Genomic DNA, 22601 nt, shown 5'->3' with positions numbered 1-22601 from the left:
GTGCCCATTCCCCTTCTGCTAAGTATGGCATTTTCACCGTATAGTTTACTCTTCGCTGTTGGTGTTTATAGCTCTAAAGGTGTGTGCGACTTTTGCTATCGTTTATCTCCCCATGGGTAGGTGGATGTGGACTCTGCACAGTGCACGATTGTGACAGCGGATCACATTGTGCATCTTTCAGTGAAAACCTATGCCAGGGTGCCTAATAACATAAACATTTCTCCTAATAAAGTTTTTTTTAATAAAGGTTTTTTTTGGGGGGTTAGATCGCGTAAGTATAAATGTGTCGTACCTCTCCACCACCCGACACGGCCAGTAAGGTTTGTCACGTACACAACACGCCAATTAGTTACTACATCAGCCCACCGGTGTGTTGGAGAGTATATCCGCAACATTTACAATTTGAATACGAAGTTTCGCTGGTAATTACCTCCAGCATCATCGTATGATTTGGCAAATTACATTCAGCATCATCGGGCGATTTGTTAAATCGCCCGGTGATGCTGGATGTACGGTAATTACCAGCGAAATGTATTCAAATTATTAATGTTGCGGATATACTCTCCAACACACCGGTGGGCTGATGTAGTTTCTAATTGGCGCGTTGTTTACGTGAACAACCTTGCTGGCTGTGTCGGATGGTGGAGAAGTACGACACATTTATACTTACGCGATCTAACACAAAAAAACTTTATTATGAATAATACTGGTCGCGAAAGTGTACGTGTTACACATTAATTTCTCATTTTACACTGTTAAATTACTGTTAATGCAAATACTCCCAAGTGACACCTTCAAAATGCTGGCTTACTCTCTCGGTTCATAAACTGAGAATGAAGGTTTCCTTGGAGACCGCAACCAGGTGCTGTTTCACTTTTAAAGTATTGCACTGGCAAGTGAGACGGCCTATGAATCACCACACCACACGTTCGTTTTGTTTGCTAATGACCCAGTTTACCTTGGGTCACTTTTAATTATCTACCGGGCAATACCAAAGCCCAATCTGCTATAGGGTAGTGGACATCCTTTGAAAGCGTAACATTTCCAGTTGTAAATTGAGTGCTGTCTGCATCAGTTTGGAAATTACAACTCTTTCAAAGGATTGTAGAATCTCTGGGTCTATACAGCAGATAGACACGTTTTGAATTTGGTGTTAGCTCCCTGATGTATTTTCGCGTTGCACTGCATGTTGTTTGGCGTGATGTCCAATGTTTCGCTGCATGTGGCTGGGAGCTTCTTGAGGAATTATCCAGGAACATCAACAGCTGCCATTTGCTACTAAGCGGCTGTGACATCACCACAGCGCTTGTGCCAGGATAGATGCACATTGATGAACGATACAGCACAGCCATGAAAACCTATGCAGTGGTGTTCGATTTCACGTGTATCTAATGCACATTCATATTTCTCATTAGTTTTGTGAATTAAAATTAATAAAGTTGAAAGGAAAGAATGCTTCTGCTTTTTGGCCAAGTCGCACAAGTACAGTCATGTTTGCATTCCACAACACTTGCATAAGAACAAAACCCTACATTGCTGCGTTAGGAAATGTTAGTGGGAGACGTTTACTGATTACACAGATCCTTTGTGATGTGGTGTGTGACCACGTAGCTCATTCTCTGTCCATTTGTTTGTATACTAACAGAGACAAACACCACTCTCATACTTAGTCGTCTGAAGGGCAATTTTACCATATAAATATAGATTATACACATTTAATATGTCTTACCCAAAGCACACAATCCTGTGTGATTGGTTTAAACCAAGTTGTATAACATCATTACTCAACAGCTCCCCTGTTTTTAACAATCCAGTGTTTAAACTTGAGTTGATCGAAGCCAATGTCTTATTTGGGTGTGGCCACTAGAGTGCAAGTGAATTAGTTGCCCCCAGCATAAAATGTTCTTTACCAAACGTGTGATGTTTTCCCTTCAGAAAAAAACACACACGTGCCTTTTCAAGATGTGCCGTGGCACGTGCGATGTTTTGAGTTAAAACAGTGATTGCATTTAAGTCGTCTTAAGTAAGTTCGGTATCCCGAAGGCGCTACGTTTCAAAGACACGGTCTGCGTTAAGTGTGCGCGTGTGACAAATATCGGTGTCATTGCGTATGCACTCCTGTTGTCCATACAAGTATCAAACCACCGTTGGGCAATAAAGTTGCCTTTCACCAAAATGATTTCACTGTGCAATTTGTAAGAAAGTTAATGGTAATTGTATTGAATACACATTGAAATAATTTCTTGAAAGGCTTATTGCAGCTGTACCCTACCGATTCGCTATAAGCTCATTCTCGGTTATTTGAGATATATTAAACCGAATTATCGTCATTGTTTAGATTGAAGAAGGTGGTTTTCAGTGCCTAAAATACATATCCCAACATTTAACTTCCTCTTGATCAACTTACCAGAGCTGTTCATAAACGCAAATACAAAACATGGCTCTCTGTAACTGTCAATATTAACACGTGTGGCTTGCTCGCCTCGCCTGATCCATTGCGTAATTTTTAAAGCAAGAAATGCTGCATTACGATGACGCCACACCAAGGTGGCCATCGCCTTTGTTGACATGAGACTTCTCATGTCTCCAAAGTCTCTTCTTAAATAGATAGTTCCTTTAACGTTGGCCATATTGGTGATTTGATCTTCATGGCGGTACCCCGGGGTACCAAATAATACAAAATGGATGAGGCAATTAAATATCTTATTTCTGGGACACTTTTTTTCCCAGGGGTGTACTTAACTCCGCGACTGGGGTACCAATCAATCCGAAATCGGTGTTACTCCGCGATGTCGAAACGCAGCGAGGACGATTGCGCCGAAACCCCGAACGCTCGTACACACCATCGTGCACAGCTCGTCCAGACGAGTCGATTGCCGCATCGCCGACCATCAACAGACTTAAATCGATTGCATCAGGGACATTATGCGAGAGCCGGGGTACTATGGTACCCCGGGGTGCCGCCATGAGGTTCATTTCGTATATTGCCCCAGTAGGAAGTCATTTCCGATTTGGATTCTGGTGTCTTAAGAGTGAAGGTTATTTAAGCTTCGCTAAGTCTCCATCCAGACTGTTGTTTTAGGGTCCTGCGTTGGGAGGTTGCTTTGGTCAGCCTCGTTAACGATGACTTGTGGAGTGAATAGAGTACCCAGAGAAAACACTTTATGTAAAGGGCTAACTCTTACACTGTTTCAAATCGATAGCTGTATTTTCCATCTCTTGGCCATCTTAGCCTTAGTGTTGATGTATATATTAAGGATAATACATTATTTCCGTACTTTTTTCTTATATTGCTATACTGCAGTTGTCCATTGTGTCGATGGCTAAAATTTGCTGTGTAATTCAGCACCGCCTTGAAAAATATACACCGTAGGTTCTTGTCCATGTCACCTTTGACGCCAACTCGAATCTACTGGCACCAGGCATATGCTAACGTTCGGGCTTAAGAGCTGAAACAATGTGCTCTGAAACAACGTGAACAGCTCTCCTTGGTTGCGAATGACAAACATCCGTCTGAAGGAGGAGGCGGTGTTCTTAATAATCAACAAGCAAATCTCTCAGGTCAGATGCGCACGAACAGCTGGAAAAAGCCAGCAAGAGCCTCTGTTATCAGAGCTGCATTCTCACCACGTGAAGCCAGCAAACACCTGCTGTGTGCACATGCCCCTGGTAAGGTCTTTACTGAATGACCATAAACACACGCACGTATTGTGCTAGTCCCTCCCCCCCCGAGATGTTAACTACCTTGCCTTTTATGTAGGAGGTTGTAGGTTCGATCCCGACTCTTGACGCCGGTATATTTGGAGTTTGCGTGTCTCTCTCCGTGGTCGCGTCGATTTTTCTCCTGGTCCTCCGGGTTTTCCCTCCACGTTTAGAAACATGCGTTTGGAGTATGTGGCTGCTATACATTTCCACATGATGAGCCACTTCATTGGGCTATTATTTGTAGGCCAGGTCACTTATGAAAGAGAGCTAGAAAGCTCGGCAGCCTTACCTGGTAAAATAAAAAAAGTTTTTTTTTTTAATGCTGCCCTTCACTTGAAGGTTACTTCAGTGAACACTAATACGCACTCTTGTACCTAATGTAGCGTGTGTAAATATGCTTGAGTGTCAATTGTTTGTATTAGTAAGGACGGAAGTAGGCACAAATACCCATGAAGGCTTAACAATAGAATAAGAACTTGCGATACCCAGTGAACTGATAAATAGAGCTTAGAGTAAGCATAAGTAGGCGCACGCTAAGGGCTAGCAATCACAACGGTACGTTTTTTTACAGTAAGCACGTTTGTAATATCTGAATCAATACATCGCCTCACTGCAGCAGATTCGTCCCGAGTGAAATGGCACCTCATCTTCAGCAGCTACATCGACGGACATAATCTGTAGCGACAGTGTGCTAATTAGCAGTCTTGAGGCTAGCGGTGACAGGTCCAATGTGTGTTAACTAAAGCGATGATGTCATTTGTGGCTGATACACCGAGTCCAGGGAATTGGAAACTGTTTTTTTTCTTCCATTAATCAGTCATCCTAGCGCTTCTATTGATAGCCCTGCAATGGCAACATTGCAAATAAAAAAGTGAAGATTTATTTGTTATGAGCTTGAACGTCTTTTATCATTGGTAGAAGGTGGTGTTTGCAGTGTACATGGTTACGTAGGTAAAAAAAATAATTAAATAAAATTAAAACAACTACATTTAATCACTTTTTAAAAAATGTACCTACGTGACTTTACTGAAAAAAAACTAATAAAAGTATGGATCCTTGCAGTCACGAAAACTTCAAATCTAGAATTAGTGTATATGGTTCTGTTGGGCATGCAATGTAGTAACGCTTTGTTTCCGGAAAGGCATACAAGAGTGTGGCGTTCATCTTCTTGGTTCTTTCGGTAAAGTCACGTAAAAGGGAAATAATAAAATAAAAAACATAATAAAATGTAATTTTATTATGTCCCTTCTACGTGACTTTACCGAAAGAACCGAGAAGATGAATCCCTGCAGTCACGAAAGCTTTAAATCGAAAAGAGTGTGGTGGTTACAACAATTCTTACAGTCAGCTCGTAGAGTAGTATGTTGTCCTTGTTATAACAAGCTCGCCTTGTCGATGTCTCACCCGCCTCTACTGGACATCTGTGAAAATATAGTAGCTCCATCGCTTATCGTTGTTCTCCAGGATAAATAAAGATTCTGATTTGTTTTCTGCAAAGGTTTTTTGCGACACAGACCAAAGCAGTCCTCTTGGTGCCATCTCGGCCGTGTACACAGCGGTGCATCGTTTTACTGTCTTTGGTTCTGAGTTAAACGTAGAATGACAGACAAACAAACCCACTTAAAAAAAAAGCTGAATAGTTTAATGATGGAACAACTTTCTTTCCATCAAAATGTGTGTGTTAATATTGAAAAATATTGCTACTCGGCCTTCAGTCAATGTATGTTTAAACTTTTTTTCTACCGTGATTAGCCAACCGTGCTAATCAGAGGTGCAACTGGTGTGTGTAGCAAGCAATCACACAACCAAATACTATTCTATTTTTGTAATCAGGTCAGCAATGGTTTCCAGATTTTTTTTTGTTGGTGTTGCTCATGCAATGCTAAATTAAGCTCATGAATTCTAAGCGTTACAATAAGCATCTTGCAAAGAAATAAAGCGTATAATGATATTTTGTGCATATTTTGGGCACATTGCTCTGTGAACATTTTTTCTCAAAGTATTTGTAGACGTAGCATTTTGCATTTAATCTTTTTTTTTGCAAAGTTTTAAAAGTTGAATTTGCCCCCACCCCCTTTCACCGCCAAAGAGTGGTAATTGGAAACATGGCGGTATCACGTGTCCGCTGGATACACTCCGCAGCCTGCGCTTCGTATTTTGTCATGTCCACGCTGCGTGGCGCGTGGCGGGCGCATGCACTGCGCGTGATTTCGCATCTCTTCCTCCAGTTGGCTGCCATCGTCGAATAAGCGCGCGCTTGCACACGTGTGCATGTGCGCATCTCACCTCTCACACTCTTGGTTGGGTTCCAAGCAAGTGGAACCAAAGCTTGCAAATTGGCGACGGCAAACTCGATGCCCACGAGGACGCGAGGACGCAATATTTATAATTTTTTTGTTCAACGGTTTACTTGGAAATAATTTCGGTTGCATCGCAATTGGAACAAAGCAACTAGTGTTCGAGGCACTGTCACTAGATCCAGAATTGTGTTAACAAAATACCGGGGGAGCCGCTGTTATAATTTAACCAGAGGCACATTCCCAAAATGGATTGAGTTCTTTTCTAGCTTGTCTCTTTGTTGTCTGATTTATTTTTATTAACTTTTTGTTAATGTAACCTTTTGCTTATGCCCTTTCACCCACGTGGTTGAATGGTTTTAATTATTCACCACATTCTAATGAGTCTTGTATGCCTGAAGTTGCTGGCGTTTTTTTTAGGCATTAGTTTAATTAAGGGATGATGCTCATCTCTTAAAGATGCAAGTGTGTGAACTATTGATAGAGGAGGCTTCATTGTCTTTTGACCTAATTGTTTGTTTGCTGTTCAAAAACGTGGAAAAAAAAGACATTGAGGTGTGCATACAATATACCTCCAATGACCTTTAAAATCGCCACATCTCCACTTGTCTTATTGTATCCTGATACTGCATGTGGTAATCCCAAAAGAGAAAAGCAACGTAAACCCGTTCAGAAAATATAGTGTTATAACTACACATTGCCAAATGTCATACTTCATCAGTTTCATCTGGCTTTGTAGTATGCAAACGTGAAGGAGCAGCTGCAGTGCGATTATGTGTAAATGTGGTGCTCCCCCTTTGCATGTGGGAATTGGTGCATTCCATTGTGTACAAAAGGATGTAGGCATCTACTGCATCCCATTGTCCATGCTTTTTGGCCTTGAGTAAGTGTGCCAACAACACTTGCGCGCACTAGTTTGGCTTTTGAAACCTTCACAAGGTGGTAGGCACGGGGAACAATGCCTCATGGATTGAGAAATAATTATGTAAAATATTTGTATTTGCTTTCTTAGTAGACTGGATAGTAAAATGAATACATTTGCAGGCATCTCTGTTGCCGTGTAAAAATAAAAGTGACATTTTGAGTCCATCAGCCTGTGAACCAAACTCTCTGAACATTTGTTTTCCAGCTGTATTTGTTTGAAGCTGGCAAATTCTGACTTTTGTAACTTCACACAACCCAGAAGTAGTTGGTTTCCAGGCTACACTAAAAAAGTTAATTACTTTGGCTTTTCTGTTCATATCGTTACGGTATTAGCGTTCATTGTTGCTGTGGATGCTACAAACTAACCGGTTTGCATTGTATTTTGTTGTTGTTTCTTTAGAACCATCTTTGAGAATGAGGGCCCTCGCTCTTTATTCCGGGGTCTGGGCCCAAACCTGGTCGGCGTGGCTCCTTCCAGGTACTGGTCACGCCTGGCTCCACACGTATAAGTCACCACGTAGGAACTCGCAGATGTCGTTTCTTCGCAAGGACATCTGTGATTAGTACGGTTGGCTACGTACGATGCGAAAGAAGTTCTCCATACATACACAGTCGTGGGAATGTGTACACCTGGTGTCTTATTCACCTGTGGTTGAATGTTCGTGAGTAAAGCTGGGTTTATTAAACCACTTGCTGTTTGTACAGAGAACTGCACTATATTGGCCCCTTTTCAACATTAACACCAGTTCACAGTAATTCGTGGTTTGTGGTGTTTTTTGCAAGTTTATTTATCAAACCACACTTGATGCTGACTTGTCCAAAGTCGATGCTGTTTTTGTATTGCACGTGTTGCGCCCTTCACGTTTTTTTTTACGACACTGGTGTTGTTTTACAGTTGGTTTTCACAATGCTGCACCAGACCTACTGCAATGTTGTACGTCGACAAGTTCCAAGTATTGACCGCCTCCAATGGTTGTGTCTCAGGGCTATTTACTTCGCAGCCTATTCTGGAGCCAAGGAAAAGCTGAACACCGTGTTTGTGGCGGAATCAACAGCAGTGCACATATGCTCAGCTGCGTTTGCTGGTAAGTGCGATATTTTAAAATGAATACTTTGAATAGTTTTGGCATTTACGGTAAGACAAAACTTTTTCAAGGGCCCTCTCATGGTTCATGAATAAAAGCCACCACTGTTTTTTTTAATTAATTTAGCACTGCTCAGTAGAGCGTAGCGAGATGGTGACAGAAACATATCGTGCCATTGGGTCAGCATAAACATGAGATGGGGAAAAAGGGGCCACCTTGTTCTGCCCGTGCCAGGAATTAGCGCAGCAACACCGAAATGATTGTGAACGGTGTCCGCAAACAAGTTGCGGCTCACTTTGCCGCAACCGCTAACGGAACAAGGAACAGGCAACAGGCGTGGGAGGCCTCTTGCGCAAACTGCTCGGTTTAAATTCCCTTCACTCCTTTGGGCAGCCACACGCACCACCAAACCCGCACCTAGCCGTGCTCGGTGTCCCGTGCCAAGCCACACGTGCTTTTGGATAGAAGCAATGCTTTGGTAGGAGTGGGCATTCGGCATTAGTGTGGGCTCTTTATTCCGTAATAATATTGCATTTTGGTTTTAATTTTGTATGTGAAACGCGAATACATTAACGTTTAAAATAATAACGTTTTACAGTAATTTCATAATACAGTACGCATAGCGTGTATTACTAAGCGAGTATAATTTCCCATTACATCTTTTCAGAGGGAGACCATATAAAATAGGTGAATTGGTACGCATGGAAATAGAAAGGAGAAAATAATACTGCTTGTATTATTTGGCATTAACCCCGTGAAATACAATAATTGAATAGCCCAGTGTTAAACGTAAACTTTAAGAAAGCTAAAAAAAATGTATCCAGTAAATTATAAGTCCTTTGTAACATTGTATTTAGCATTTCCCATCCAGGCTTTGGGCAAACCAAGAGACTTGTTGGTTTAAACAAATCAGGATTCTGGCTTAGAGGTTGCTATAATTTACATCTGTCACACAGAGAATGGAAAAACAGAAAGCTTATTGCAGTTAAGCCGTACAGCCAATAAAGGGATGCGATTAATTTTCTAGAAAGCGGCTTAACGATCGATCTGTGTGCAAGCTGTAACCTGATACACACGTCATCCGCTTAGAGACTAGTGCCTCTTAGTCCTCTCGCATTCTTGCGGGCATGCGCGGCTTATTTTTCACGCGGAATATTAGTTTTAAAGTTTGCGCCGATTTACGTTGCCATTACACGTCCAAGATGCCTGTATGCACATTACGTAACACTGCATATTGTCGATCAGTTTTTATTAAATTCCTCTCCGCTCTATTTCTATAAATGGAGCCTGTGCAAACCTAACGCTGCAGCGACACTCTATGGCACTTTACAGGAATAGCCCGCCACTCGATATACTAGCATCTGCTACGTAAACATGTTGTGGAAGGCTTCTCGCTGCACTGACAGAATGGAACGATGTATAAACGACGCATTGCTTTACCCGTTAAGGGTCCATCATAACACGCTTGCTCCGAGTTTAACAGAAATTGACCTGCTGCTTCGTCATGACCACAATTACACCCGCCGCAGATTGTTTGCATGATAGATATTGTAGATTTTAAGCTTTCGTGACTGCAAGGATTCATACTCTTAGGTTTTTTCGGTAAAGTCACGTTGGTAAAAATAATAATAAAAAATAGAAATAATAAAATGTACTGTATCAAGTGAACTTGATACAGTAAATTTAGCTGTGACGGTCCCACCTGATGACTATTACTATTTAAAACAATTTATTCCCTACGTGACTTTGCCGAAAAAAATCTAAGGGTATGATAAATATTGTGCTTAACCCCGTGAATGCTTCATTTGGCTTCATCTTTATGCAAACAAACGTGGCAGTGCTTGTGAAAGGACACCATAGCAATATTACACATCGCTTCGCCATTTTTGCCATGTCGTGATTGTTAATGCTATTGTGTTTAATCTGATCTGTTAGGAGTTGCTTCGGAATGTAAAATGGGATGTCTGGAAAGTTATTCTAATAATAAATAAGCAATTATTTGACAATTGACCCGATATAAGCAGAATGGTGTGTCTTACACCCAAAGGGCGATGGAGGTTCGTCTTGAAAATCCTCAAATGTTTGTGAAATGGCACATTTTAATAATTATATTTTGCATCCCTTTGTATATCCACTGCTGGATGAAGACATCCCCACTCCCATGTCAATCATCGGAGTTGTTTCACCACGATTCCCCAACCTCATCAGTGTGGCTTGGTTGAAGAAACTTGCGGACTAATGCACCTCATTCTTTTTTTAAATGGTAACCTATCATCCAGCATTCTTTTTAAATGAGCAGCATATAGTGACAAAGCATGGTTAAACAACCCCAAATCACCAACCCGGCATGGTTATGCTTTCATCCAGCAGATTTGCAAAAAGCTGTACATATATACAATGTGCACTTTAAAATGAATCGCTTATTTTGAATGAAAAATAAATCGACGAAACCGGTATTTTCATTCGATAGCAGCTGCAACGAATGTAAAAATAAACCAATGGCCGACTTAACGCTACGATGCTTTTTTCTAGCCATCCCGTTCTGCTGATGGTGCGCGCGTGTGTGTCTATGTGTGTTCCCGTTTGCCGGTTTGTGTTGTTGACTTTCCTTAGCGGCACTGTGCGTGTGCTCGCTGCGCTTGCTGCCAAAATCGCACGGCTAGTGAGCAACGCTCGGCTCATTTGGGTGGGTACCGTGCCGGCACCGCTGTGCTTGCGACTGCGTTTGCCTTCCTCGCTCACTCCCCGTGCTCTTCCCCCACCGTCACCACCCCTGTAACTATCCCCTTAAAATTATGACACGAGCACTCAGCCCGCCGCGGCGGCGCACGTGTCAGAACATGACGAGTCAATGGGCTAATGCATACCCTCCTAAGGGGGGTAACTTAATGGAACAAACATATTAGCCCGAGCGAGCGGCAGTGACTGCTGCGTTGCTTAGCAATGAGCGCATTCACCAGTCATACGTTTGACTGCCATAGGTAACGTTAAACAAGGTAAAGGTACAGCCTTGGATGTCACTTGCATGCTTGCCCGTGTCACTGCAGACAGAAGTACCTCCAAATAGAGCGGGCAAGGGAGGCTCTAGAGAGCTCCTCTAGAGGGTAATAGGCCTACTCTTCCACACCAGACTCCCATAGCCACATGGTCATGCTGTGCCGTGGACATCAAAATACCCTGTGATATCGTTCATGAGAGCAAGCCTTTGTTCTGGTGTCATTGCTCGTATTCCTGTATTAATGAGTGCCGTGTTGCAATGCACACCTCCGAATAGCATGATTGGCTACGTACGGTGCGAAAGAAAGTCAACATACATAGATGGTGCTTTCAATTTCCCATTATGATGTGTCGGCCTCTGAAACAATTGCTTGCTATCAGCCCAGGCTCACTTAGTCCTGAAACATTGTAATTTTGCTCATTTAAACCTACATCATATCGCTCTCGATGGTCAGTTCATGGAGCGGTCTTTCGGATTGGCGACGTTGAAATTCAGCGAGTACTCGGAAGGCTTTCTATTTGGACATCACAATATAACTCCATGTACTCAAGGGCATGAAATATTTTTTCTAAAGCATCTAAAATTCCTGTAATTGCCATTCACATTTTATGTCAACACTTTCATCTATATATATAAAATCGCAAATCTGTCTGTCTGTGTGTGTGTCTGTGTGTCGCCGGACCATACGCAGTTTCATTGGACGGCGGTTGCCCCTGGCAACGGGTAGCGACGCATTCGCTGCCGGGTGGACGCCATTTTTAATTCCCGTTAAAAATATGCGCACGCAATTGTCGTATAAACTCGATATACCCAGCGTTGCCCGGGGGGAAAATACATTTAAAATCTTATGAAAACTTTCAAACATTACATACCAATGAAAAAACAACTGTGTAATTACTTTTAAACCCGACGCGCCAAGAATCGATTCTCTGAATCGCGCAAAGGAATGGAAGGTTGTAGATTCCTTTAGATTCGGACGATTCCCGTTTACTATAAGTTGGTTAAAGTCGATATAAACTGCTACGAACGGCAAATATCCGGCGTTGACCGGGGCAAAAATGTAATTAAAAACTCCTGAAAAAATAAAAAAATAAAATAACAATGAAAATGAAACTCTATCATTCAAAATGTAAACCCCCAACATGCCAGGAATCGATTCTTGGAATCGCACAAAGGACTAATCGAAGGTTGTAAATTACTTTAAGATCGCGCTTCCTGTTTAATATAAGTTGCTTATAGAGTTGATATAAACTGCTACGAATGGGAAATATCCGGCGTTGACTGGGGCAAAAATATAATGGTGAGGGCGGTTGTGAGTGGCGATTGTGAGTGGTGATTAGTGAGTGGTGAGGGGAGGTTGAGTGGTGAGGGTGAGTGGTGAGGATGAGTGGTGAGGGTGAGTGTTGAGGGTGAGTGGTGAGTGGTGATTGGTGAGGGTGTGATTGATGAGGATGAGTGGTGAGGGAGAGTGGTGAGGGAGAGTGGTGAGGGAGAGTGGTGAGGGTGAATGGTGAGGGTGAGTGGTGAGTGGTGAGGGTGAGTGTTGAGGGTGAGTGGTGAGTGGTGATTGGTGAGCGTGTCATTGGTGAGGATGAGTGGTGAGGGAGAGTGGTGAGGGTGAGTGGTGAGTGTTGAGGGTGAGTAGTGAGTGGTGATTGGTGAGGGTGTGATTGGTGAGGATGAGTGGTGAGGGAGAGTGGTGAGGGTGAGTGTTGAGGGTGAGTGGTGAGTGGTGATTGGTGAGGGTGTGATTGGTGAGGATGAGTGGTGAGGGAGAGTGGTGAGGGTGAGTGGTGAGTGGTGAGGGTGAGTGTTGAGGGTGAGTGGTGATTGGTGAGGGTGTGATTGGTGAGGATGAGTGGTGAGGGAGAGTGGTGAGGGTGAATGGTGAGGGTGAGTGGTGAGTGGTGAGGGTGAGTGTTGAGGGTGAGTGGTGAGTGGTGATTGGTGAGGGTGTGATTGGTGAGGGAGAGTGGTGAGGGTGAATGGTGAGGGTGAGTGGTGAGTGGTGAGTGGTGAGGGTGAGTGTTGAGGGTGAGTGGTGAGTGGTGATTGGTGAGGGTGTGATTGGTGAGGATGAGTGGTGAGGGAGAGTGGTGAGGGAGAGTGGTGAGGGTGAATGGTGAGGGTGAGTGGTGAGGGTGTGTATACATGTAAGATTATTAAATATATTTTTCACCCGGGCAACGCCGGGTACTTATGCTAGTATTATATAAAATCATTTTTTTTCAATGGGAAATGTAAGGCTAATTAATTTGCTTTGCTTTTGCTAAAAACTTGGAATTCCCGCATCGAACCACACACATCCGTAACATCAGGAGTTTTCAACGAACTCGTTTTTAACACAGATGGCATAAAACGTCACATTGCATGCGTTGATGACAAGGACAGCATGGCCGTTAGGTACAACATCTGGTGCCACACTCTGGTTTATCTGGCGAAGACTTGATAGCAGTGGAGGGGGGGGGGGCTTTAATAACCCATTTAAGAGTAACTAACGATAACAACTGGGCATAAAAACCCCGTGGTCGCCATGCGGAGACCAAGGCGGGTGGACCAACTCGTATTTGTGCTTTCCAAAACTCGACGCGTTATCCAAAAAAAACACCGCCATAAGGGAGTGAAAATAGATAATCGGTGACGTTTTTGCCAATGGCACTCAATAAACTCGGCTACTAAGAAAAGGGCCATTGCCTATTATGTATTTTTTGCATTTTTAAGGCAGTGTGTTAATAGATAAAAGGCGTCAAGGTGGGCCATTGCCTGAAATGTTGCCTAATATATTTATGAATTTTCATCTTTAGAGCAGTGGTATTGAGGGAATGTTGAGTTTTTTTTGTTCTATTTGCTTGCGCACCATCACTGCCAGTGCAGTATTACCAAAACAGTTGTTGACATTTGTGTTTGGTTTGATTGATCGCGTCACCCCGTTCACGATGAGCCTGAGCAAGACACTGTGGCCGACCAAGCCGCTTGGGGCATTTGCCGGTTGACCTCGCTGCGTTTGACACCCGCCTTCTCGCGTATCCGTCACGCAGGTTTCTCTGCCATCACGGCCACCAACCCCATCTGGCTGGTCAAGACGCGCATGCAGCTCAATGCTCGGTAAGCCTCGGCGGTGCTGTTTCCCCTGTGACCACTTTTGAGGTTTGCCGTTGTGCGCATTCTCTCTCCCCCCTGGCGTGGCTTGACCTGAAGTTGAACTGCTATTTCGTAGTAATACGTGGAATGTATTTTGCTGGAGGCAGAATGTGTGTTCTGCTGGCCAAACTCTCTGATGTTACCGCGTGTTGCCCAGTACGAGTTTGAACGTGTCGGTCTTCATACTGGGAGCTTCTTCAGCTACTGAATGGCGAATGAAAAATTAGAGGGCAGAAGTTGTTACAAGTTCATATTACTAAACTTTAAAACTACGTAACTAAAATACAACATTTATATATTTTTATTTTATTGTTCTCATTTTGATGAGTTTTTCACCTGGGTAAATAAAGGATTGAATTACCAGTATGCTTTCCCGAAAATTATTGTTGACATTTTTATTGAATCAAGTTTGTAATTTCTATATTTATAACACTTGCATTTGATGTTCGGGCAAGCCAAATGATATACCAGACATATTTGGGTTTGATACGTCAGCGCAGCGAGTGAAGCTGCATTGCGAGAGTTTGGAATGGAATTGTCTTCTCATCACACAACTGATATCAGAAATGATAAATTAGACGAAAGAGAAAAATGCATTTGTGGACAATTGCTTAAAATTCGAACGCAATACCCGGCTTTGATGATGTGCGTTAGGGGGGCTAGGATTATTATCATCTGATTGGACTGTATCTTCAAAAGGCACATGAGTGCAGTATACTTGTTTGTTCAAGCCAGCACTGGAAATACTGTGCTTGACCCTGAATAGTGCACACACAAAGGAATGCCTTTGAGCAGATGGTGGTGCCATTGTATCTTAAAACTACCTCTGTAAAGACACAGTAGTATGTACGTATAACTTCTACCGCACTGTATGTAGCCAGCCTTGCTAATCGGAGGTGCAGGGCGCAAGAACAACAAACTAAAGATAAAAAGCAGTTCTAAAGAAGTGAGTTTAAAATCGAGTAGTGCTGGGCACGGAAGTTACGACAGCACACATAATGGGCAATTGTTATTTCGTGTTCCAGCCAGCTGATTACGACACTCGGGTACAAATCGGTGCCCTTTGTTTCGTCAGGCGAGGCCTCGCTGATATTGAATTTCTGTCTGACAAAGTACACCTTGCTCACCCGTGGTTACCTCGGGACATGTATATTTTTAAACGTTGGATTTTTTTTTGCTATGCTTGTAATGGTAAACTCAAGTTTATGTAGCTGCAGTCCATCCAAGGTGTCGTTAAATCATATGTTGAGTTTTAAGAACTTTTAAAAAGAATGAATATTAAGAGCGTCCCAAACTTGAAACACGTGGCATGAAAAAAATTACCCTTCCCTCCAGAGCATGAATCTGTGGTGGTGGCATCTTGTTTATAGACTTTAGTTCACTCCATTTACGTTAATATAAAATCGGCATGTTTAATTTGCACAAACTGTCAAATTATCATTTCTTACATGCTCGATACAACAACACGTCTATCCTGAGAGTAATTGTCTGTTTTAATCCAGAAACATGCTTAGTAATAAGATGTTAATCTCTTAAAAGGTAAAGGTACAGCCCTGCAATTTTTTGCTCACCTCACTCCTGGCGGAAGGGCCTCCCCGATATGGAGCGCGAGGGAACCCCGCGCGAGGGTATTTTGGCCTCCTCTTCTACGCTGGCAAGTCGTTTTGACAAAAAGGGCGTGTGTGCCCACAGTTTATTTACCCATTTAAACTGCTGGGTCGTCCGAGACAGGACAGACTTTAAAAAAATTGCCCATTGTTTCACCTGGCGCGTCAGAAGATGGAACCAGCGAATTCTGGATTGCACGTCCACAGTGTGTGCTAGCCATGCACGACACCAGGGCAGCGTCATGAGAGTATTTGACCGCTACATATTTCCAAACGATGCTCAGCCACTTAGCTGGGCTGTCATTTGTGATAGCCAGGTGGCTTCTGAAAAAGAGCTATATTGCTCAGTGGGCCTTACCCAGTAAATTTATAAAATTATATTTTTTGGTTTATCTGTTCATCTCCTAACGCGGCCGTGCACCTTTCGCTCTCACGGTCTGGCAGGCAGCGCGGCGACCGCGCCATGAGCGCCCTGCAGTGCGTGCGCTACGTGTACAAGCGCGAAGGCCCCCGCGGCTTCTACCGCGGCATGTCGGCGTCTTACGCGGGCATCTCGGAGACCATCATCCACTTTGTCATCTACGAGAGCCTGAAGCGCGAGGTCCTGCGGCGTCGCGCGCGGCCCCTGGGCTCGGGCGACGGCGGCAGCGAGCTCCAGGACGGGGCCTCATCGTCGGAGAAGGACGCGTTCGACTTCATCGGGATGATGTGCGCGGCCGCCACGTCTAAGACCTGCGCTTCCTGCATCGCTTACCCGCACGGTACGAACGAAAACGGTGAAACTAAACTATTTAAAGTTGTTTTTTTTTGTGCCAGGTAATGCCCACTGAGCTCTCATTAGCTATTTTTTTCAGAAGCGACGACCTGGCCACAAATGATAGCTCAACGAAGTGGCTTGTCGTGTGGAAATGTATCGCGGCCAATTAATCTAACCGCGTGGTTCTAAATGTGGAGGATAAACGGGGACCTGGAGTAAAACCCTCATGACCACGGGGAGAGACATGCAAACTCTGAATATACAAGCGTTGGGGTCGGGATCCAACCCACGACCTGCATACCAGGCGAGGGAGATAACATCTCACCATGGCGACGGTTGCCGGTTTGTGATTTCATCGTCGTTGCCATAGACATGAACCGCCGTTGTCGTTTTAATTTGGTCACGCATTGATTTGAGCAAATTCTTCCTCGCGATATTGTACGTTAGACACTGGTGTAACCCATCAACCCCCATCAGAAAATCAATGTGCCTATGCATGCATCTCCTTCGTAAATGGAAGATTAAAGACAAGCCGCCGTGTGTTTGTGGCCAGGCAACCCAAATTATGGACCGTATGGGAAACGACTGTAGTAGGCTTTCGCGACAAATATTATCCATAATTAAGGTGTTTTTTGGTTAGATCGTGTAACCATGAACCTGTCATTAAACCCGCCACCACCTGCACAAGCCAATTAGTAAGGTTTGTCACGTAAATAAAACGTGCCCGTTTGTTACTACTTCAGCACACCGGTGTGTTGGAGAGTAAACCCACAGCATTTACAATTCGAGTACGACGTTTCGCTCGTGATTGCAACAACCAGCTTCGCCAGACGATCAGCCAGAATTGCTAGAAAGTCCGCCTGTTTCGATCTTAAATATAGCAATGCTTTCAGCGGAGGAGGAATAGCAAAACTTCATGAACTCCTTGAGCCGTCTCATAGCTGCCAGACCTCGACATTGGTATTTAGCTCCTGAACGTTTTGCCTGAGGCAAGAATAGAAAAGTAATGTACTATGGAAATTCTACCAATGGAACATCCCCCCCCCCCGCCATTCTGTACTTGAAACGTTAATAATTCAACAAGCTGGTGGATGTACGGTAGACTGCTAAGTCAGCTTCAGTCAACCCTGTGGCAGTTGGTTGAGTTGTTTTTATTTGTGGGTGTGGGGCAAATTGACTATCTTATCAAATTGCACCAACTGGTGTGTCCTCTGTGTCCCCACACCCACCCCTGATTGTGCTGTGACTGAGCGTAACAGATTGTTGATTAACCACGAAAACTTGCTTGAAACTTTCTTGCACCCCCCCCCCCATGTATGTTTATCTTCTTTAGCCAGTACGTAGTAGCTAAACGTGCTAATCAGAGGTCTCAGATGCGAGGGAAGGACAACAAACTTAAACACAAAAAGCAGTTCTCAAGAAATCCGTTTTCAATCTAGATGATGATTTGAAAGTGCATAGCTCCAGTAGCTTCCTAATATCGGAAGGAAGAGCATTCCAGACATATAAATTGTTTTCCAAATGTCACTGCAAACCAGTGAACAGCAACCCCACTCTTGAAAAAAGTATGTCCGAACGTTATACCTGCGTGGATGAGTAGATGTAGACATTTTATAAACGCGCTTCTTACAGGCACTACGATGCGTAAATGTTTCAAAGCACAGTCACTGTGGATCCGGCGTTAGGTTCGGGAGGTTTCTCGTGACTTTGCGGTACAGTAGGCGAATGTTATGCCGTCTATTTATCGGATTCAATACAAGCCTTGTACAATGTAGAATTGGTAAACATGAGTGACTCAAGGTTAAAGAACAAAAAATACGGTCTTATTATGCTCGTTTGTATTTAAGAGTTATGGAATGCACGCATTGGTGTTGGGGATTGATTAAAATAATAGTGCTGCACCCACAATGCCGTGGTGTCGCGGTCAAGGACAGGAATTGCAATCCTAAATTCACCTCGCCTCTGTCCACCCAGCGGTGTACATGGATACACCGCAGTTTGTAGATGGACAGGTCGCTTGTGGTGGGGTGAAGTGTGGGTACTTTCACCGCTTCCAAGACATCTGGCCTGCATGGAAAGGGGTAGGCTCGCTTGAGCTCCCTCGAATACCCTTTTGGCCAGCAGTAGCGTTAGCAAGTAATTGCAGGGTTGCACCTTTACGCGTTTACCTTGTTAACTAACCCTGGCTCATGTGGCTCCAACCCCCATTCCCACTCCACACCACCCTCTTCTCCTCTACCCCTTGCCGTCTCTTCTGCCGCCGGCGTGCAGAGGTGATCCGCACTCGGCTGCGCGAGGAAGGTTCTCGCTACCGCACGCTGCCGCAGACAGTGTGCCTCATAGTGAGGGAGGAGGGCTACCGGGCCCTCTACCGCGGACTCACCACCCAGATGCTGCGGCAGATCCCCAACACGGCCATCATGATGGCCACCTACGAACTCGTGGTCTACCTGCTCAACGGCTGAGCCCGCGGCCGTGGGTCAAGCATGGTCGCAAGTCGGCGGCGCCAATGAAAGAATCGACGGCGAGATGGGTTTTGGGAAGTGTTTGCTGACTATCGAGGTGGTTTAGAGTGATCAGGGTGGATGAGAGAGAGAGAGGGCTGCAATCCAGAGCATCGATTTGGCTCCCCCGTGAAGCTTTGTAAGTCACGCTGCTGCTGCGTGTGTGGCCACAGGAACGACTTGAACGTTTTTCTTTTTCCGAAAATGGGAACGGCTGGAGGTGTGGCGAGTCAACTAATGGTCTGTTAACGGATGTGTGAGATGGCAAGAAAAAGTGTCACGTGCTACTGAATAGGAGAGTGAAGTGTGTTGGTGGAACTGCACTGGTATATAATTTAGAGAGTGATATCAAGAAAATAAGACAAAATCCTAGGCCATATTGCTGCACATATTTTGAGTGATATTCAAATCCAACTGGATATTCTTGCATCTTCCTATACAGATGCACATTGAGTTTGGTTAACTACGACATGAGCGGCTGCCTACCTTTGGCACGCCACGTTTTATGATGTGCAATGTCGGCAAAGAAATTGCACCGCTTTGCAAGAGTGCAAAGTTTGTAATGTTGCGATGGATTACGGTGTCATGTTGACGTGTGCAATTGTTGCAGATGCTTATTTTATATCTCAAGAGTGTATGGTTTGATTTTGTAGATACACGTGGCCAAATTGCATCATTCCTTCATGTAAACATGGTTAATGCGTATAAAAAAAACATTGTGTACATATTACCGTTGATGCTGTTGTATAGTAACTTTGTCAGAGTAGGTGGAAATGAATTCACGCAGAAATCTAATGTGTTTGGTTATAAATGTATATATAAACTTGCGTACATGTAAATATATGTATACACGTGTCGTGTACAGTGTAAGATATTGTATATCTACAATTAACGCGGTGTTTAAGATGTGTTAATGTGAGGAATCTCTTTTTCTCACACATTTCCGTTGCGGTGTCAAATCCAATTTGGCTATAAATCTGACCTGGATGTATTACAATACTTAATATCCCCCGTTTACACATGCTGAATCAAATAGTATTACATTCTATGACCTTAAACACACCGTGAAAAAGCTTTAAGGACACTTGCGATTGCACTACCAGAGGGGACGTTCAGGTTTAAATCAAATTTAGCAGTCACAATAAATATGATACGTAAGGCGGCATCCACCTTGTATGATAGTGGTTTGAAGTACAAGGGTTTGTGGTGAATTCAGTTTAAAGCAAGAGGTAATTTCTATAACAGGTATTCTTTACAAACTGAGATGTAGCAAAGAAATACGAAAGCTGTGACGGGGCAAATGTAAAAAAATGTGCTAAATGTCACTTTGCGAGGTCACTGTAAAGCAATGCCAACTTTTACGTCCACAGAATAAATAATCACTTCAAATGAACACCAGTGTGGACAAAAGTATGCCATCTTCAATATCGTCCAACAAATCACAATTTAAGCAAGGTGTGACACTTGCACGAAGTTAAATTTTATATTAAAGTTTAAACAAGTTGGGTTTGTTTCATTGATAAAAAAAAAGCTGTCATGTGACTGTTTTAACGGGCAATCGTTTTCAAGTGCTGGTTGGGTTGATATATTTAAAGCCTTGTACAGAGTATGCCTTCCTGTCAAGGGTATATGAAAGTGGTGGTGTTTGTTCAGCATTAACATGTGGAATTTTACCTCCGCATATAAAATGTTTTTTTTAATAAGCTGCATTCGCACAAGCAGTCGTATACTAGCAGTAGTACAAGGAATGGTTTGTGGTGTACGTTAACGTGCAGCCCATAACATAGAAAACATGTGCTGTGAATGTATATTGTAGAGTCGATTGTGAATATGTATTGTACATAGCTTAGTGTTTTTTCACATTCTATACTTGATAAAAAAAAAATCATTACCAAAAGGCATTCGGAAAGGCATTTTTACATGGATCTCAATGCTTGATTTTATTATTTTGTTCTAAATGTAAAAAACAAAACTTTTGCGTTTTTTTCAACACCTTGGATGCATTTTATTCAGTATTCAAAACACGATATTTACACCGCATGTGGTGCGTTGTAACCTGTTCATTTGCCATGGTGCCACCGTGCGTCTTGTCCTGCCAATCAAGCAGTTCGATGTGTTGATGAGCCTCGAAAAGAACGGGAACTCGACACGTGCATCGAGTGTAACGCTGCCTCTCCATCTCTGAGCTGCTCTGATAGACCTCGACGCACGACTGCTTATGCAGCCTCACAACCAAAAACACACACGTGTTTGAGTCTGGGGAGCGGTGGTGTGAGCGGACAGACTGGGGGCTGTTGGCCACCTCGCGTTTGCGCACTACTATTTCCGAGACAACATTGTTCTTGTTTCAACTTAAAATAACTATTTTTACGCTGTTTTTTTTTTACCCCCAAGTTGAACCGATCTAAACATTTTTGCCACTTCACCGTCATGGACGTGAAGTGTTGTACCCCCATCCACCCACCCACCCACTGTTGGACATTTCGTGCCGTTATGTACAGCATTTCAAATTGGTCGCGACATTTAACAAATTTCGGGTGACTTTTAAACGTGGACTGTTGATCTCTTATTCACATTGGAAGTGAAACGTGCCACGTGCCAAGCGTACACATCTGGCGGAGAATGCCCGGCTCCAGCGGCACGCCTTGTACGTTTAGCCACCACATCCTTGAGCACAACCGTAGCTTCGGTGGGTGCGCGCTGCAACACTGCATTGTGACTTTAAACATCTCGAGGGCGTTTCCCTTTCTAGCACGGTCAACAAGTGCTCTTGGAGTGCCGCACCTAAAGTCACACAGCCTGGTGGTGCCTCAAGCGTGGTTCGCAGACAGCGACGTTGAACGTTCTCCGCGGTCGTGCGCCGAATGAATAACGGCCATCGCGGTTTCCAGTAGCGGTGGTGTTGTCGCGGCTTGCTGCTTAAATGTGTGTTTTTGTTGATATGTTTTTGTCATTTGTACGTTTTTCGTCCGTCCGGTGCTGTAAATTCTTTTGTGGAAAACATTTTGTTTGTTTACAATTAAATGAGACTATGGTTCTGGCAGGTTTGCATATGTTTGCTATTATTGAGTGATATTTGCATTTAAAATTAAATGCTTTTCAGTTGAAGGTCATTGGTGGTGCATTTGGCATCGTCACCGTCCCCGTGCACTTTGTCCGTGTCCACAGGAAGGGGATCATTGTGCTCCTCTTGCTTCTCGAGTTACTAAACGGTTGACACTTTTTATTTCACCAGGTAAGGCCCACTGAGCTATATAGCTCTTTTTCAGAAATGCAGGCATCATCAATGAGATGCTACCATAGTGTAATGGTTACCACACCACTTACAATCCCGGTGTTGTTCAAACAATTGGGTCATATCTTAAATCCCTTGTCCACTCATGGATACACCACAGTTATTCAATTGCCAGGTTCCACGTTGTGGGGTAAAGTGTGAGTAAATTCTAGATTTGAAGCTTTCGTGACTGCAAGGATTCATATTCTTAGGTTTTTTTTCGGTAAAGTCACGTAGGTAAAAACATTAAAATTAATAAAAGTAAAATAAAATTAAATCACGACGTTTCGGAGGCAACACAAGCTTCCG

General features: G+C 43.6%; 1 protein-coding gene across 1 annotated transcript in view; it reads left to right on the top strand.

The window, feature by feature from the left end:
* SLC25A36 (solute carrier family 25 member 36) overlaps positions 1-22058 on the top strand; it is a 28013-nt gene extending 5955 nt beyond the window's left edge. The window contains exons 3-7 of the mRNA XM_078869621.1: positions 7327-7404; positions 7911-8011; positions 14048-14114; positions 16202-16518; positions 18786-22058. Of these exons, the coding sequence (XP_078725747.1) occupies positions 7327-7404; positions 7911-8011; positions 14048-14114; positions 16202-16518; positions 18786-18979 (757 nt within the window). The 3' untranslated portion in view covers positions 18980-22058. The remainder of the gene's footprint in view (positions 1-7326; positions 7405-7910; positions 8012-14047; positions 14115-16201; positions 16519-18785) is intronic.
* Positions 22059-22601: the final 543 nt, after the last annotated feature.

Source organism: Lampetra fluviatilis, chromosome 28, assembly GCF_964198595.1.
Source record: "Lampetra fluviatilis chromosome 28, kcLamFluv1.1, whole genome shotgun sequence".
Lineage (NCBI taxonomy): Eukaryota > Metazoa > Chordata > Hyperoartia > Petromyzontiformes > Petromyzontidae > Lampetra > Lampetra fluviatilis.
Note: the sequence above shows the minus strand (reverse complement) of the source record. Positions and strands in the feature narration are given on the sequence as shown.